General features: G+C 37.4%; 2 protein-coding genes across 3 annotated transcripts; both read left to right on the top strand.

Moving 5' to 3' along the window:
• The first annotated feature begins 173 nt into the window (after window positions 1–173).
• Window positions 174–5,188, top strand: si:ch211-244b2.4 (uncharacterized). 2 transcript variants are annotated; one of them, XM_028570705.1, is made up of 10 exons: window positions 174–299; window positions 1,914–2,047; window positions 2,244–2,442; window positions 2,867–3,011; window positions 3,109–3,241; window positions 3,379–3,499; window positions 3,605–3,683; window positions 3,782–3,884; window positions 3,958–4,081; window positions 4,439–5,188. In XM_028570705.1, exons 1-10 carry the CDS (start codon window positions 284–286, stop codon window positions 4,498–4,500), a joined length of 1,116 nt encoding a protein of 371 aa, XP_028426506.1. In that variant the 5' UTR covers window positions 174–283; the 3' UTR covers window positions 4,501–5,188. The 2 variants fall into 2 exon arrangements, with proteins under 2 accessions (XP_028426506.1, XP_028426507.1); XM_028570706.1 differs by having other exon boundaries at window positions 175–299; window positions 3,961–4,081.
• A 997-nt stretch (window positions 5,189–6,185) lies between these two features.
• On the top strand, window positions 6,186–10,630 carry si:ch211-244b2.3 (uncharacterized). The gene is made up of 11 exons (XM_028570931.1): window positions 6,186–6,362; window positions 6,451–6,487; window positions 6,788–6,917; window positions 7,365–7,509; window positions 7,594–7,714; window positions 7,801–7,879; window positions 8,098–8,209; window positions 8,751–8,856; window positions 8,965–9,046; window positions 9,830–9,999; window positions 10,132–10,630. The coding sequence occupies exons 1-11, from the start codon at window positions 6,360–6,362 to the stop codon at window positions 10,191–10,193; spliced, it is 1,047 nt and encodes a 348-aa protein (XP_028426732.1). The 5' UTR covers window positions 6,186–6,359; the 3' UTR covers window positions 10,194–10,630.
• The last annotated feature ends 1,033 nt before the right edge of the window (window positions 10,631–11,663 follow it).

The raw sequence follows: 11,663 nt of genomic DNA, 5'->3' as shown, positions 1-11,663 counted from the left end.
AAAACCCAGGTTTTTTTTATAATTGTAAAATTACAAGTTAATTCTGGGTCCTGGATTTTGGAGATAGGAGGAACATCTAATATCTGTTATTACTGGTGTCTTCATCATATTACCCCTCCTTTTATAATTTCTTTGTAGCCCCAACATAGGCTATAACTGGCAGTCTTGCTATGATTAAGTTCAGGATGCCATGAGCTTCTTGGCAAACAACATGTGGGTGTGGCTGTAGACTATATTAAAAGTGGGGTCATGAAAACGAAAGTATTGCAAAGTAGGCTACAGAATGGCGTCTGCCTTTCGTAAGTACCCTTTAAACATCATTCTAATGTATTTAGGCTACTAGTGATTATTATGTGTTACTTGTGTTTTAACCACATGCTTTATCACTTGTTATGCCCTCTTAAGAAGAGAATGTGGCCACTGTATGTTTGTATATGTGTTTATCTATACATTGAAAGTTGTAGAAGCCATTGATATCAAACCAAAATGACATAGCCTATGTCTTTTAAGGGAAATATACGATGGAAAGACCGAAGTGTGAACTCTTAGTCGGTTACACAGATTTATGTGGCGATCATTGTCTATTAGGAACTAAAAAATTTATAGTTTCAGTTTCGTTTTTTTCATTCAGCTCCCTGCATGGTCACAACTGTAACCCAAACCCGTGCATTAAAATGCTTTACATTAATTTTCTCATTTACACGGCGTCACATTTAAGGTACGCTTATTATCAAATTTGTATTCATCAAATATTTTCCAGTGTAAGTGGTGATCATGGCCGAAACAGCTTGTAATTTAATCCGCCAGCAGGGGGCATCAGATATTCATTAAGTTCTGTATTGTAAACCTACACGTAGGCCTACACTTCTTTTAAACGGTCTCAGAATGGACCAGAAAAAATAGCATATGGCATTTTATAAAATAAAAAAGTGAACTTTAATTATTTGTTTGCTAGTTCTCATGAACAGACCTCACTACAGAAAATGATTGCAACATCATTTAACAACTGAAAGTGACACCTGAGATAGCATCTATTTTTAGCATTATATTTTGTTATAATATCTTTATTACATTTGGAAAGAGTACAGTGGTTCTATGCAGGCAGTTCTTCCAAAGCAAACTGGGGAAAAGATTTCCATAATTAACCTCATTTCATACAGGGGCATTTCATTTCATTTCATTTTTTCATTTCTTTATTTATTTAAACAGGGACAACATACAATATACATTAACCTTAGAGAGGAGAAATGCATTATACCACGTTGTAGCACATGTGCTAGTTTCCACCTGTAGTCCCTGAGCAGGCTGATGTCAACAAATTTAATTTAATAAACACATTTATCCTAAAACCAACATTCAAATGAGCATTAAAATGATCCCACCCTTCATTCATTCCTCAGCATTCATTTACTAATACACTCCCACATACACATCAATTACTATACATTATGTGAGCCTGTTTGTTTTAAAAGAAGCAATTTTTTGGCCCGATATGAAAAAATGTTAAAATTTGCACATGTTATTGTTACAAGAGGGCCTTCCCTAAACTCTTGTCACCAAGTTGAAAGTTCACTATCCTCTAAAATATCATTGTATGCTGTAGCATTAAGAATACCCCTAATTGGAGCTATCTGTCCTTATATTATTATTGTTGTTGTCCTTTGTCTCTTGAATAAACTTTTATTGTTTATGTTTAGAATGTGTTTTTATTCCTCTAAGCACTTTGAGTTGCCGTGAGTATGAATTGTGCTATACAAATAAACTTGCCTTGCCTTATACTTTTGGCCATATTGAATATTCAGATCCAACCTTTAAGGACAGAGACCATGTTCAATCTTCATCACTGGGGTTTATGAATAAGTGTTCACCAAACATAAACATTTAAACAACACTAAACATTTGTGTTTTCCCAGCGTCTGATGAAGAAAATCTGTCAAAAAATGAAAGTGGAAGTGGATCTGACGACATCGATGAGTCGGACAGTAACGAGTCGGACAGTAATGAGTCGGACAGTGACGGAAATTCAGATATAGAAGCTGATTGTCAGGTTTGTTTCTGGAGAAGATGATGTAGTCAGCATCTATATTTTATAATTACACATTAAGCCATGAGAAGTGATTAGTAAACACATGTCTTTACACATGTTCAAATACTGAGTCCATTGCCATATACTGTAGGCTATATACAACATAATTATATTTACCTCTCTAGTGATGGAAAAAAAATTATATTTTCATTTTTAGATTCAGAGGAAAAAGCCCTGCAAGTATTACAACAAGGGTAACTGTCGGGATGGTGAGAGGTGCCCTTACTTACACATCTGCAAGTATGCCCTGACAGGAAGCTGTCGCTACGGGTCCAACTGTAAGCTGAACCACCCCAGAGGTGGACGACAGTCATCTGGTGCAAGCAACAGGGCTTCGGACCGATCAACGTCTAGTGGTGAGAAAGAGGAAGAGAGAAGAGGTTTAATTGGATGTTTTTTTTTAATGAGCCACATCTTAATGTTAAACAAACATTTACACTATAATTTACATTATCTGCCTATAATATTGTACTTCTATTTTACTACTATTCTGTCTATTCTGCACATGCCAATTGCATGTCTGTTAGTTAGTTAGTTAGTCTGTTATGGATCCTTCACCTGCGGTTCTTCCTTAAGTTATTCTCCTTTTTTTCTTTTATTATTGAGTTTTTCCTTCAGAGACAAACTTGTGACACTTTTCACATTGCATGTAGTCATTTGATCCATGATTGAGCTTTAATTCCACTTAAAAATGAAATAATAATTATCATTTGTGTTAAGTGCCTAAGCTTGCTCTATCAAAATTTAAAAGTAAATTATTTTGTCTTTTTTTTTTACCAGACCCAAAGCTTACTGATGGCCGATGCTACCAGTGGCAGCTGAATGATGGAAATGGCTGGAAGGATGTTGGTAATGATCATATTCTTGAGGCCCAGTACTCGTTGCCCCACACCAAAAGCATTAAAATCTACAACACACCATATGGGTAAGAGCTACAAAGCGCAGTGCTTAAACATTTTCTAAGCGTGGACGCACAGAAACTGGTTGATGGTTAATCTCTCGCTCTCTGTCTCTCTCTTTAGGGCAGTGAGTATAGATTTTAACAGGATGAGAATAAATGGAAAGCGTCTGAGAGTGAGACGTTTGGATGATGGGAACACTGTGTGGATCTGGTACTGCACATTGAGCCGGAAGTGGATCAAGTATGGAGACAAGGTAGATGGAATTAAACAGTTGAACCTTTCTTTTTGTGTGCAAAAAAACTACACCAAGTCTTAAGTGTGACATATTTTAGATTTTTTGGTGTCAAGTTTGTTAATTAATAATCATTTTCTTTTCTTTTTTCTGGACAGGGTCCAAAGGGCAACCCCAGTCCTGTGAAGAGCTCTGACATAGAAGGAAAGTTCCAGAGTAACCCAACAAGCTCGTATACTTTCACCGTCGGTGCTGAAACCCTTGAGATTAAATTCAGAGGTGAAGTTTACTCATAAAACCTTCACAGAATACCAAATTCCACATGTAGATTATTGTTAGTTTCTCATTGGATACCGGCCTTGTTTTCTTTTCGCTGTTTGTTAGAAATGAGACAGGTGAGTACAAACAGAAAGAGGAAAGTTACTCGCCGACCACAGTACAGACAACAGACAGCAGGAGCAGGGTGAGTTTGGATCTTGGTCGTTGAAAAAAGGTGAATAACCGTTAAATTGTTCCTTTAAATGTTGTGACGGAATCCAGAATTTGATGTTCTCATTACAGAGTTTCTCAAGTAGCCACAGCGCTCCAGAATGTTTCTCTGGGCACCAAACCACAGTGGGAGTTTGAGGGGGTCACTGGAGCGTGGCACGTCTTCAGACACAGGGTTAGTTATCTGGTTACATTTAGCCGAGAAACTTTGATTTAAAATAAAATATGATGGTTTGAATGGGTTTCAGCAGAGCAGGACTCCGACTGAATGCTCAGTAACCAGTGATGACATTGAGAGGAAGTATACGCAAAACCCCCAGGGCAGCATTACCTTCAAAGTGAAGGGACACCCCTACAAGCTGGACTTTGGAGGTTGAGTTATGTTTTAAATAATGTGATGACAAAAAAATGGTAACGCTTTATTTATTAGATCACTATTTCCTAATAATAAAAATAATATATGCGATTTTCTTGAAACTAATCTTGTATCAGTCTTTGTTGTGCTGAGTTTATAAGCAATTATTGGTTCACAGAGGAATTTCTGTGAAATAACTCAAACCCAGGTAACTTCATAGGAAATGATGAGGAATGTATGGTCCTGTAAAATAAAGCGTTACAGAGAAAGTTCAACTGTCTCAGCTATAATAAACTGTCACTTCCTTTAATAGTAATCCTGAAACACGACATAGAGCATTTATGTAATTGTTGCATTTCATTTTTGCCCCGCAGCGATGATCCAAACCAACCTCAAGACCATGCATTCACGCAAGGTCAGACGTGTGCTGGTGTGAGCATTAAAGGGGATTTCAAAGACCCTAAGGAGAAAGTCTACAAACAATTGTGCAATACCATATTTATACAATCATTGTAATCTGAGATTCATATTTTTGGGGTGTTTGGCTCTATATTGACCTCTATGCAATACATTTAATGCTGTTTAAATTAGAAAGGAATTTGGAATACAATTAAATTATGCTCATGGCTGTCTGTTTTTTTTAAATTTGGTTGCCAAAGGAGATTGTGTCAAAAGGCTTTGAAGTTTACCAACACCTAAATGCTGCCTGAGATGATGTACTGTACCAACTTGCGTATTGCCATACCGGATGATGCTATAGACAAACACTCGTGGAATTATCAGATATTTCATGTCCCATTTATGCTGCCACATATCTACACACCTGCCTCTTCTGATCTAATGCAAATTCAAGGCTATTTCTAAACAGCTGTTAATGCGCATTAGCGTTGAAGTGTTTAACATGACTCCGGTGGTTACAATATGCAATAGAAATCTGCCATTTTTCAGTTCAATTCATATAATGTTTTGTTCAAGATTGGAAGTCCAGTCTTGGCTGTTTATTCTGCGTCATACGTATGTATTCTTCTTTGTAGGCCACTAATGTGCCAATGTGATACAGATAATATTAGATAATCTGTAATGGAAATTGGAAATTATTGCAAATAAAAAAAACATAAAATGTCTTTGTTTGTTTGTTTGTTTGTTTTAAGGCAATAAGACCTGATATGATATCAGTGCTTTGAATCTCCATTAGGTCTTGACCTTCATTTTAATATTTTGAAAATCAACTTTGCCTATAGAATTTCCACAGCCCTGATATACTGTAAAACAATCTGTGTAAATAAAGTTCTCACTTAACTGAGACAATGATAATGTATAGACAGATAGTGATAGTTTTTTTAAGAAATTTGCCTTAGGCTACATGCATCATTATATAACTTGTGTGTTGCCTGACTGCAATTAAACTGAGATTAATGTTATAATATCTCCACCAAAAAAAGGCCAAAAGATAATAAGCAACTTCATAAAAGAGACAGAAATAATATTAATGTAGGTCACACTGACTTAGCAGGACAATAATACTGTGCAATACTTAAACTGTGCAATACTCATGCATTAATAATGCATTTCTACATTTTAAATATTCCATACTATCCTTGCATTTTAACCATACTCAATCTTGGATCCCAAACCCAGCATTATAATTGTTTTACACTTTCTATAGAACGCAACTGTAACGTAACACAATTTATACCCCGGGGTATCGACAAAGTAGCCACATCTGTTTCCGATTCAGATTTTTCTGTTTTTGTTGTGTGAGTTCCATGGACAATTTTAGACCCTTTTTAGGGGGGCTCAAATTGGTAATTTCATGGTGCAGATTAGAACCCAAATTGAAATGTAAGCAACTAAAATTGCTCAATGTTAGAACATTGTGTCAAATTGGTCGTTACATTACTGTGACTTATAGTCAGTGTCAGGTTTAGTTCCATTGGAGTGTCAAAAAAAAGTTAGCTGACATTGTTGTTCAGTAGCTAATGGAATTACTGAATTTATCAGAGGGGGGTTAACACTTTTGCAAGGCACTATGTATTCATGTCACATTCTCATTAGGGGCTGAGCCCCCCTAAAGGTCTGATCCTAGAATCGCCCCTGGTGAACTATTCGCGTGAACACGCCTCCCCTGAACCGAAAGTCAAAGTCGAGTTTATTGTAAAATGAAACCTTTAGATCGGTTTCTGAGTAAGAGAGATTAAATTGCATCTAATGGAGCTATAACGTTTATGTTTATATTTATATATACGTTTGTTTAATCTGCCTTTTTGTTGTTTTAACCGTGTATTTCCTCCCAGCATGGTGAGTCTACTTCACGGGATCACTTTGGACTAAAGAAGTTATCTTTGTGATGTGTTTACAGTATTTGTATTTGTCGCTTAAATTCCAGGAACAGGATGAGGTTCGCTACAGGCAGGAGACTCCAGGTCTGTATAACTCGACATTTCAAATTCCTATATTCTATAGTAGAACTACTTTTTTGTACGTAGGCTAAATGTCTGCATTTTAGTTGACTTTTTTTGCCCAGTTTTTATTGTACGTCCATAAAAATACATTGACCACAGTGCACCTGGGCTTACTTAATTAGCTGCCTGTCCCAGACGGTGAAGAAATAAACAGTCAGTGTCAAACATTAACCTAGCCGGCTTAAACTGGCTTCTGTAGCTGGCCATAGTCAATAAGAGAAACATGAATGCATAATAATATCCCATTCTTTTATTTTACAGTCAATGGGAAACATTTTGAGTGGAAGCTGTCAAATGGACATCAGTGGATGCCAATTGAAAACGACCACGTCATCGAGACCCACTACTGCCAACCTGGAGCTAAAGGAATCACCATCAACTTTGGTGATAGGTCAGTGTTGTTATTTTTTCTTTGGTTTCATCTTCAGCCTGAAAGGGGCCATTAAACCTTTCTTGAATGTTTGTAATTTTATCTGACAATACCCAAAAATGTATTGTAATGTAATACCCAAGTATTTTATTTAGGAAGAATTTACATGTAACCAGGAGGTATTTGAATGGAAAGTGCCATATAAGGTTTGACCGAGACATAATTGAATTGGTTCTGCCATAGGTTTAAACCATTTGTTGCGGCCTTTAAAACAATATTTTGATTATTAAGGGAATAAACGTATACATTCAAACTGAGGAAAGTGACAGAAATGATAATATAAAGAAGAGGAACAATATATTGATACAATACTTGGATGGATAGGTTTTGTTTTGGTGCAGTCGCAACAAAATGTCACATTCATAGAAGTGAATAATATACCAAACTTAATCATACGTGTCTCCACAGGCAGGTGTTCATAGACTTTGATCAGTTACAGACTCTGACTGCAGGTCTGAAGGTGCAGAGACTAATCTTCCTACCTCAGGGCCAGACTGAGGATGTAGGCTGGTACTTCAGAGATGACCAGCTGTGGCGTGAATATGGGTCCCAGGTGAGGAACATCTTCAGCATCAACCCTTAAATTAATTTAATTCCCCGGGTTTTTCACACTCTAAATATCCTTTCTCATCCTCAGAGCTCCAGTATGCTGTCTTCCTCAATCAGCAGTGGAGATGTCGAGCGTCAGTTCACGCTAAACCCTCGAGGAACCTTCATCTTCACGGTGGGCTCGACGCGCTACTCACTCGACTTCTCCAGTATGTGATATTTCTGTCATATCATATTCAGTTCAATAAATGTGTCTTTATGCAGCAAAATCTAATTGGGGTATTTTACTCGGCAGCCATGACCCAAACAAACAGCATCACAGGCCTGGGCAGGAAAGTACGAAGGCGTCCTAAATTCACTTTCAAGGCAGGGAGGTGAGACTTTTCATCTGTAGGAGTCTAAAATTTTTTCTCTCCTGCATTCATACAGGCCCATGTTTGAATGTTATGCACTCAAATACATCCATCTCAATCTATTGCTCTGTCAACCGACCAACAGCTTTACCTGGGAGGATTCTTTTTTATTACTAAATACGACTTGAGAGAGAATTTTAGCATCAAACACCTGTATAAAAGTTTGTTTTTTTCTGCAGCCTTTACGCCACATCAGCTTTCCCCACTGCTCCCTCCTCCCAGCTCACTGATGGAGGCTACAAGTGGGAGTTCATGGGAGACGGGGAGAAATGGACAGAATACAAAGCACATGTAAGTAGGGCATCCCACAATTTCAGGTAGTTGTAGCAGAAGCTCATAATTGAAACCTATGAAGAATGTTTTTATTTTTCTTTAAGCCAGGAACTTTAACTTATGTTATGGTATGCGTTAGTATGGTTTTTAAAGATATTTAACTTGCAATCTTCATATTTTTATTGGTGAAAAGTGTCAGCAGTGGCATCTGGTGGTCAAATTGAAAATACTCTTATTAGAGCTGGGCAATATGGAAAAAAAATCACAATATCACAATATTTTTGACCAAATACATAGATGTCAATGTTGCGGCAATATTGTTGGGTTGACAGTTGGTGCTTATGAGAGTTTTGATAAGTAATCACCAATAATGTGGATACAATGACTAAGTGGGTAAAGGCAAATAATAAAACAGTTAGTAAGTCTGGTAAGTTCAGAAAATGACATCACTTTAACATAATGCAGCCTTTAAAACCAGGAAGACAACACTCAATATATTGCCCAGCCCTACTTTAAATGTGCTACTTTAAATGTACTTATATTTAGCATTTCTGTGTAGATATGTTCATTTGACAGCACTGCCATTGAGACACAATACCAGCTGAATCCACAGGGCCAGCTACACTTCAAGATCAAGAGATACTCATACACCCTGGATTTTTCAGGTGACGGCTACAAAGCCACTCGTAAACGAAAAAATTAATCATTTTGCTTTTGATGAGGATGGCAGTTTAAATTGCCATTAACACTCAGTGTACACTGGTTTATCATAGGAATGTGTCAAGTCAATGACAATATCGGGACTACAAGAGCAGTGAGGAGGACTGCTGATGATGGGAGACAACAGAACAGCAGGTCAGATGACACATTTCACCAATAAACATCTTAACTGAATTGAACTGAATGCACACTTGTAAGAAAAAAAAAGAAGAAAGAAGAAAACTGCCGAAACTAAGTCAAATCACATCAGGTCACATGTGGTCACTACTTCACACGTCTCAAGTTACAGCCCATATGCAGACACCAGATCGTGATGTAATTGTTGATGTAAATCTGATGTAATTAAATGGATTTGTCCCACACAGTAGCCTACAGGAATATAGACCATTGTAGGTAGAAAATGAACATATAGGCGACTGGAAGGGTTGTAGCCATAGTTGATTGTAACCACAGTGCAGGCTGTATTTTCACGTTTTTGTCCCTGAACTGACGTTCTCTCTTTGTAACACAAGGGAGCTACAGATTCTCTGATAATTCAGTGTTTGTTCATCACCACATCATGCGAACCTCTGACATTGCACATTCTCTTTTTTACACATTTAAGAAATAGGCCATTGATTATAGCCTATATGAGATACGAATGTGCCCGTTGAGCAGTATATTAGCATAATTCCCAGCTCAAAGTAAAATGGAACGAGCTGATCATTGCACTGGGCAGCTGAGTGGACATAGACACATGACTCAGAAGGAATGGAAGAAGAAAAGTTTTGCGAGGTAATGCAAAACATATTGCCAAGGAACACAAGTAGAAAGTTGTCCCCTGAAAAAAATCTCGCGGTGACCCTTCCGGGGCTCCGTAAACAGTTTATGTATGCTATTATTGTAAATGTTTTCAACTTAAATTATTCTGTTTTGCAGTCCGGGCACATGGCCACGATGGCAGTTTCAAGATATTGGTGGAATTTGGAAAGACTTTTCCAAAGGAAGAAGCATATCCAGTCAGGACATCGAGCTAAAGTACCAACAGAACCCGTTAGGATCCATAATGTTTACAACCAAGAAATTTAGCTACGAGCTAAACTTCTCAGGTGAGCTGGAAACACAGCAGTTTGTAGTTTTGTTTAGTTATTTTCTGATTACAATATAAGATGGTAATGATACAATAATGAATAAGTCTGTATATCAGAAGTCCAGATTTACTTTTAATCTGTCATTTGCAGCCATGACTCAGAGGAACCTGTCCACGAACACCACCAGATCAGTGCGGCGACTTAACCAGTGACTGTGGGATGACAACACATTTGGAGGTTGGAGGTTAACTTAATGTTGACCCTCGCAGTTACCTCACTGCCCGCCTCAGGTTGTCTCTCATATATTGGAATGATTCAGTATTGTTCTTCACAAGCTGCCTCTGTCTCTGCTGATTGGATGACCTTACACAACAAAACATGACATGAGACATTTAACAGAAGGTGTGAGGGATTATTTATATTTATTCATTCTTTTAGGTTTACCTTTTTACAGGATACGTCTCTTGTTCTGAAGTGTGTTTTCCTGTACCATTGCTTGCTGTGATTTGGCTTGGGTTAGGTTATAGTTAGGCATCATAAAGATAACTGGTTGTGGTAAAATTGGGTTGAGGTTAAACTGCGCCAATTTTACACTGTTGTATAAAGCCTTTCGTGGCTCCAGACAGTGTGTGTGTGTATATGTATGTATGTATGTATGTATGTATGTATGTATGTATGTATATATATATATATATATATATATATATATACTGTATCTTTATCCATATATATACTTTACCCAATCAGATTTCTCCTTGCTGTCTCTGGGTAAAAAAATCTACTACACTGTTGATTGTCATATTCTTGAGCCAATCAAATTTCGAGTATGCCTGTTGGTCGTATTCTTTGACAGGCCAGAGCCTTCTAGCTGGCCAATACAGGATATATTAAGAGACGCAGCCACTTAAAGGACCTTTTTCACAGCAGACATTTTGACTTGTCATAGTAGGAATTGATTGATAAAATTTTATTGAAATTGATAACCTTAACGATGGCTCAATTCCATCAAGTGTCCCAGTAAGATATTTCAGTGAGTCTACATGCACAATACCAGGGCCTCTCCTAAGTGGAATGCAGCCAGCATTAATGCTTTTGAATACACTTGTGCTTTTCCTACTATGACATGTCACCATGTCTGCCATGAAAAAGGCATGGAAAAAAGTGATGGCTTCAGTCCCCGTGTATTCATGTCAAGGCTACATTAGTTGCTACTACCATAACGCACCCAAATCTCCGACCAAACTGTCAGCTGCCGGGTTGCATTGTGGGTAATGTAGTCACCAAGTTTTGACAAAAAAAGAGGTATGTGTGGAATAAAAGATGGTATCTCTGGTTTTGCTTCAACATTGATACGTTCTTGATTTAAACGGTCCGTAAGTCCAAGTGTTAAAGGACAGACATGCTAAATTAGTTAAGTACTCTTAAGGAGAAGCACAAAAATCAAAATTGATGGGGAAACACTCTTTTAACCTAAAACCAAATGGATGTTTACCAATGTCTTATATAACCTTGCCTTTTTTTGTGCATCTTAAAATGTTAATGATTTATGAATACTGCCCTGTAATCACAGCACTTTTTAATATATTTACTATGGCAAGATGCCTCCTTTTTAACCTTAAAACCAAAATGAACTTTGAAGTTTCATATAACACTGCCTTGTACATTGAAATCTTAATGTTCAT

Source organism: Perca flavescens, chromosome 23 (assembly GCF_004354835.1).
Source record: "Perca flavescens isolate YP-PL-M2 chromosome 23, PFLA_1.0, whole genome shotgun sequence".
NCBI classification, from domain to species: domain Eukaryota; kingdom Metazoa; phylum Chordata; class Actinopteri; order Perciformes; family Percidae; genus Perca; species Perca flavescens.
Note: the sequence above shows the minus strand (reverse complement) of the source record. Positions and strands in the feature narration are given on the sequence as shown.

Bases quoted from the DNA above. Each gene is read 5' to 3' on its own strand.
- si:ch211-244b2.4 (XM_028570705.1), top strand. The intron at 2,443-2,866 runs GTGAGAAAGAGG...TTTTTTTACCAG, and splicing joins GGACCGATCAACGTCTAGTG to ACCCAAAGCTTACTGATGGC. The intron at 3,500-3,604 runs GTGAAGTTTACT...GCTGTTTGTTAG, and splicing joins CCTTGAGATTAAATTCAGAG to AAATGAGACAGGTGAGTACA.
- si:ch211-244b2.3 (XM_028570931.1), top strand. The intron at 7,880-8,097 runs GTGAGACTTTTC...TTTTTTCTGCAG, and splicing joins TTCACTTTCAAGGCAGGGAG to CCTTTACGCCACATCAGCTT. The intron at 10,000-10,131 runs GTGAGCTGGAAA...TGTCATTTGCAG, and splicing joins CTACGAGCTAAACTTCTCAG to CCATGACTCAGAGGAACCTG.